Raw genomic sequence first — 4,100 nt, forward strand, 5'->3', positions numbered from 1 at the left:
GAGAGGAAGAGGCCCATTACTGGGCTCAGAGATTTGCACCCCAGCTCAGAGTGTGGAGGAGCCACTACCAGGGAGCTCCAGTGGAAAGGACATACCCTCCCCACCCAGGGCCCTCAGAGCTTGGTCTCCTTGTCTCTTCTTCCTTCTGTCTCTGTCACACACACACAGACACACACAGACACACACACACAGAGCCAGCCCTGCATCCTACCCCCTGGCAGGCTCTGCCCTCCTCCACCCTTCCTTCCTCTGCTCTTAAATTAGCTGCACCTCCCTCTGCACCACAAACCTCAGCTGTGGCTCTGTGCTGAGAGGCCCTTGGGGCAGTGAGTGACTCAGAGGAGGCCTAGGGAGGGAGCTGGACAAAGGGACTTTCCTGGGCGTGAGAGAGGCTGCTTCTCTGAAACACTTTTCCTCACAACTGTCCTCCCCGCAGGGCACAGCCCCTGGAATCCTGAGCTGCCATGGGCTACCCCAAGGTGAGTGAGAGCAGGTGACGTGGGGACAGTGGGCCCTGGAGTCCCATTTCTGCTGTGTGTCCCCGTCTCTCACCAATGCTGGCTCCCACCCACATTGATCCCTCCCCATGCACCTGGCTCTGTCCTGTTCTCCCTGGGCCATGGGGGCAGCTGCTGGGGAAGCAGGGGTCATGGGCAGCGATCTGAGCCCTCTTCAGGGTTCCAGTTTCCCATTGGCCCTGAAATTGGTTCATTGAATGCTCTGCTGTCACCAACCTGAGATTCTGAATAATTATTGACAAAGGGACCCACAGTTTCATTCTGCTCAGAGTCCTTCACTTTATGTAGCAGGTCCTGGCTGTGGGGCCAGAATCCCTGCCTGGGAGGTAAATTCTAGAGGGCAGCTCTGTGTGTGTGCTTGTGTGAGTGTGAGAAGAGGCGTGTGTGGGTGTGAGTGTAGGGGCACCAAGGAGCAATGAGTGTTATGGCACAAGGGTGTTAGTTTCGTGAGTAGACCTGACATGTGTGTGGGGAAAGCTGGTGAAGGGAGGGTGAGAAGAGTCTCCAGTCCCAGGAGACCCTTCACGCCCTGGAAACCTGGGGGCTGGGGGTGGGTGGTGCTTTCCGGGGAACTTTTCCAATTCCTCTCTGGTTCCTGGACCAGCAGCCCAGGACCTGCATCGGCCTCAGTGTCTATTCCTCCTTTTTGGGGTGCCCTCCCACCTCCCCCACCCTCCCTCACTGCCCACCCCAATCCTGAGGGTGACCAGATGCTCCTGTGCACTCTGGGCCTTGTGACAGTGGGGTCATCAGGGCCCAGGGGCCAGGCCCAGTTTAGGAGGGTGACTTGGGGAGCAGGTGGTTCCCACTGGCTGGCATGACACTTCCTTTGCCCTATTTCCTGTGACATGGGGCTGACAGGATGGCACCATTGCTGACTAAACTGTGCAGGCAGGTGCCCCACAAAGACATTTGCCCAGGGCCATGCACACACTGTTAGTGGCACTGATCACCCTGTGGTCCGCAAACCAGTGTGTTTAAAGCCAGATTGGGGCCACAGCATGAAGACTGGTAAGGATGTCTGTGGGGTACATCCTGCCTCTGTGGTGGAGACACGTGTCGGGTGGGAATGGATCTGGGCTGCTGGGGGCTTGCAGCGTCAGCGGTCAGGAGAGCAGCTGCCTGCAGGCACCACTGGGTCTCTGTGGCCGCCTCACAAAGGAATGGTCACTGCCAGTTCCTCTCTCGGCCACTCTCACACAGGACCACAGAGGGCTGTGTATGCGGGAACTGGGTTGACCCTGCCTGCTCCACAGCAATGTTGTTACTTGTGAGTGTATGTGCACGATGAGTGTGTGTGTGTGTGTGTCCATGTGAGTATGGATTATAGGCGTGGAGCTGGCTAGGTCACATGGATCTGAGTGTGACTGTTATCTCTACAGACGTCCAGAGAAGACAATGAACGTTGGAAGATCCTATTTGTAAGAGGCTCTTCCCCATGTATGGTGTGGGGTGGGAGGGGCGAGTGGGGACCTGGGGTCTGCTGTGTGAGGCTGAGAATGTTCTGGCCCACCTGCGACCCAGGAGGGAGAAGGGTCAGGACTCTTTGTCCAAACTCTGTCTCTCTTCACAGCACAACACTTTAGACCGATGGCTTGATGGTATCGAAGTTCAACCCCAAGGAGAGGGACAGGTGTGTCAGTGTGCTCCCACGCCTTGTTCCCGTAACCTGGGGGGTGGGGTGGTCACGATGACGATGAGGAGGAAGAACGTGCCACCTCAGGTTTGCTCATTCCCTACACTGGACAAAATGCACACCTGTGTGGCAGGTGAGTGCACAGGTGGGGGGGATGCAGAGGCCCAGGAGGCTGCAGGAGGTGTCCAAGTCTCTGGGCATAATGATGACAGAGCAGCGATGCCAACACATGGTCCTCAGGTACCTGGGCTGGACCCAGTTATGGGGTGGGGGTTGCTGGCGACAAACTGGGGCTTGGGGAGAAGATGAGGCGGAGGGCGGCTGGGGGATTGAAACCTCGTGGTTTTTTCCAACAGGTCGATTTATGCCTAGAAGACCTGGAGGTGAGTTTGGGCCTTGCCCCTCCCCCAAACCTTAGACCCCAGGAGCTGGGCTCGTCCAGGTTATGCGGTCGGGGCTCTCAGCTCCCTTGTGACTCACCTGGACCCCTGGGGACCACAGTGGGGACTGCAGACTTCAGGAGCAGGTCTGCAGCCTCTGTACCCTCCTGTCCCCAGGACAAATTGAGTGAAAACTTTCTTGACGCCGTGGAGGAGCACCATCGGAAGAACAACTCAGTGAGTTTGAGGCGCCTGTCTCAGCCCTCCTTTCTTCCCCTTCCTCCTGCTCTCTCTGGATGTTGGTGCTGCCATCTGTGTACACAGCCCCCCCCCCCCCCCCCCCCCCCGCCGAGCAGAAGGGGAGGGATGGCAGTCTGAGAGCTCAGGGGGTGGCAGGCTCTCTGGCACCAGCCTCCAGGCCTCCCAACCCAGCAAACAGTGGCCAGAGGCCTGCCCTCAGTTCCCTGTGAGATGAGCCGCGTGGGCCTGGTGCTGGGCTCCGAGGCCAGTCAGCCAACAAGCAGGCGCCGCCATCCTGGTTTATGCCACGGAGGGGACGTGAGGGGCTAAGCCTCTGGGAAAGTCCTTGTGTCTGTGGAGCTGTTGGCAGGAAAGTAGGCAGTTTCCATCTGTAGGCTTCTGTATCGCAAACTCAGAAAGGCTGTGAGGCCTCAGCCAGGGTCAGGCCATGGGGCTGCAGCCCCCCAAGGCGGGACCCTGAAGAGCCCCTATCCCCCAGGAATCTGCTCCTTTACTTCCTGACATGAAGTCCGAGTTACGTCGCAGAGCTCAGAAGTCCTCTGTCCCCAACCCTGAACCTGAGGGTCCAGGGATCCTGGAAGTTGAGGCTCCAGAGGCACCCGAGCCTGAAGAAAGCTTTTGGGTCAGAGCATGGAGGTCGTTCATGGGGATGCTACAGCGACTGAAGCAGAGGTTGCAGGCTGTACTGGCCTGGGTGCGAGAGAAGGTGGCTGCTGGCTGGCAGGCCCTTTGCAGTGTGGCCCAGTTCATTAATAGTCTGCTTGAGAGTTTCTGCTCCTATATGGCTGGGTTGTTTAGGTACCACATCCAGGTCTAGGGGGCCCCATGGGGTCCAGGAGGGGTAGCCACACCTTGCAGCCCTTTGACATCCCCCTTTTCACAGAGAACCTTCAGAAGTGACCTTTGCCACCTGCCTACCCTTGACCTGTCCTTGACCACCTCCCTCACCGCCTTGCTGTGCACAGCCTGGCCACCCTGCCCACCATGTACTTCCTGCTCAGGTTTCCTTCTGCAGGTCTGACTTGTGGCTGCAGCCCGTATGTCTTAATAAAGTTGTTGAACCAAATCGAGTGCCTGTCAGGATGCGAGGCAGGGGGCCCAGTGGTTACGGGGAGAGACCAGGTCTCAGAAGGACCTGGACTGGGGTCCCGGCTCTGGGGAGCAAGGACAGGCCATCTGACCTCTCTAATCTGTAATGGGGACTCTGCTCACAACTGGCCACAGGCGTGTGGTGGAGACGGGAAGATGTCAGGCTGGTGCTGTGCTCATCACAGGGCCTGATGCCCAGGAGCACTCACTCACTGC

The 4,100-nt window shown here is 58.2% G+C and overlaps 1 protein-coding gene across 2 annotated transcripts; it reads left to right on the top strand.

Annotated features, from left to right (window-relative positions):
- Positions 1-300: 300 nt before the first annotated feature.
- LOC124232246 (interleukin-32-like) lies at positions 301-3,861 on the top strand. 2 transcript variants are annotated; one of them, XM_046649206.1, is made up of 6 exons: positions 301-479; positions 1,901-1,939; positions 2,092-2,151; positions 2,511-2,537; positions 2,712-2,771; positions 3,274-3,861. In XM_046649206.1, the coding sequence occupies exons 1-6, from the start codon at positions 465-467 to the stop codon at positions 3,610-3,612; spliced, it is 540 nt and encodes a 179-aa protein (XP_046505162.1). In that variant the 5' UTR covers positions 301-464; the 3' UTR covers positions 3,613-3,861. The 2 variants fall into 2 exon arrangements, with proteins under 2 accessions (XP_046505162.1, XP_046505163.1); XM_046649207.1 differs by lacking the exon at positions 1,901-1,939.
- The last annotated feature ends 239 nt before the right edge of the window (positions 3,862-4,100 follow it).

This window comes from Equus quagga, unplaced genomic scaffold, assembly GCF_021613505.1.
Source record: "Equus quagga isolate Etosha38 unplaced genomic scaffold, UCLA_HA_Equagga_1.0 HiC_scaffold_3767_RagTag, whole genome shotgun sequence".
Lineage (NCBI taxonomy): Eukaryota > Metazoa > Chordata > Mammalia > Perissodactyla > Equidae > Equus > Equus quagga.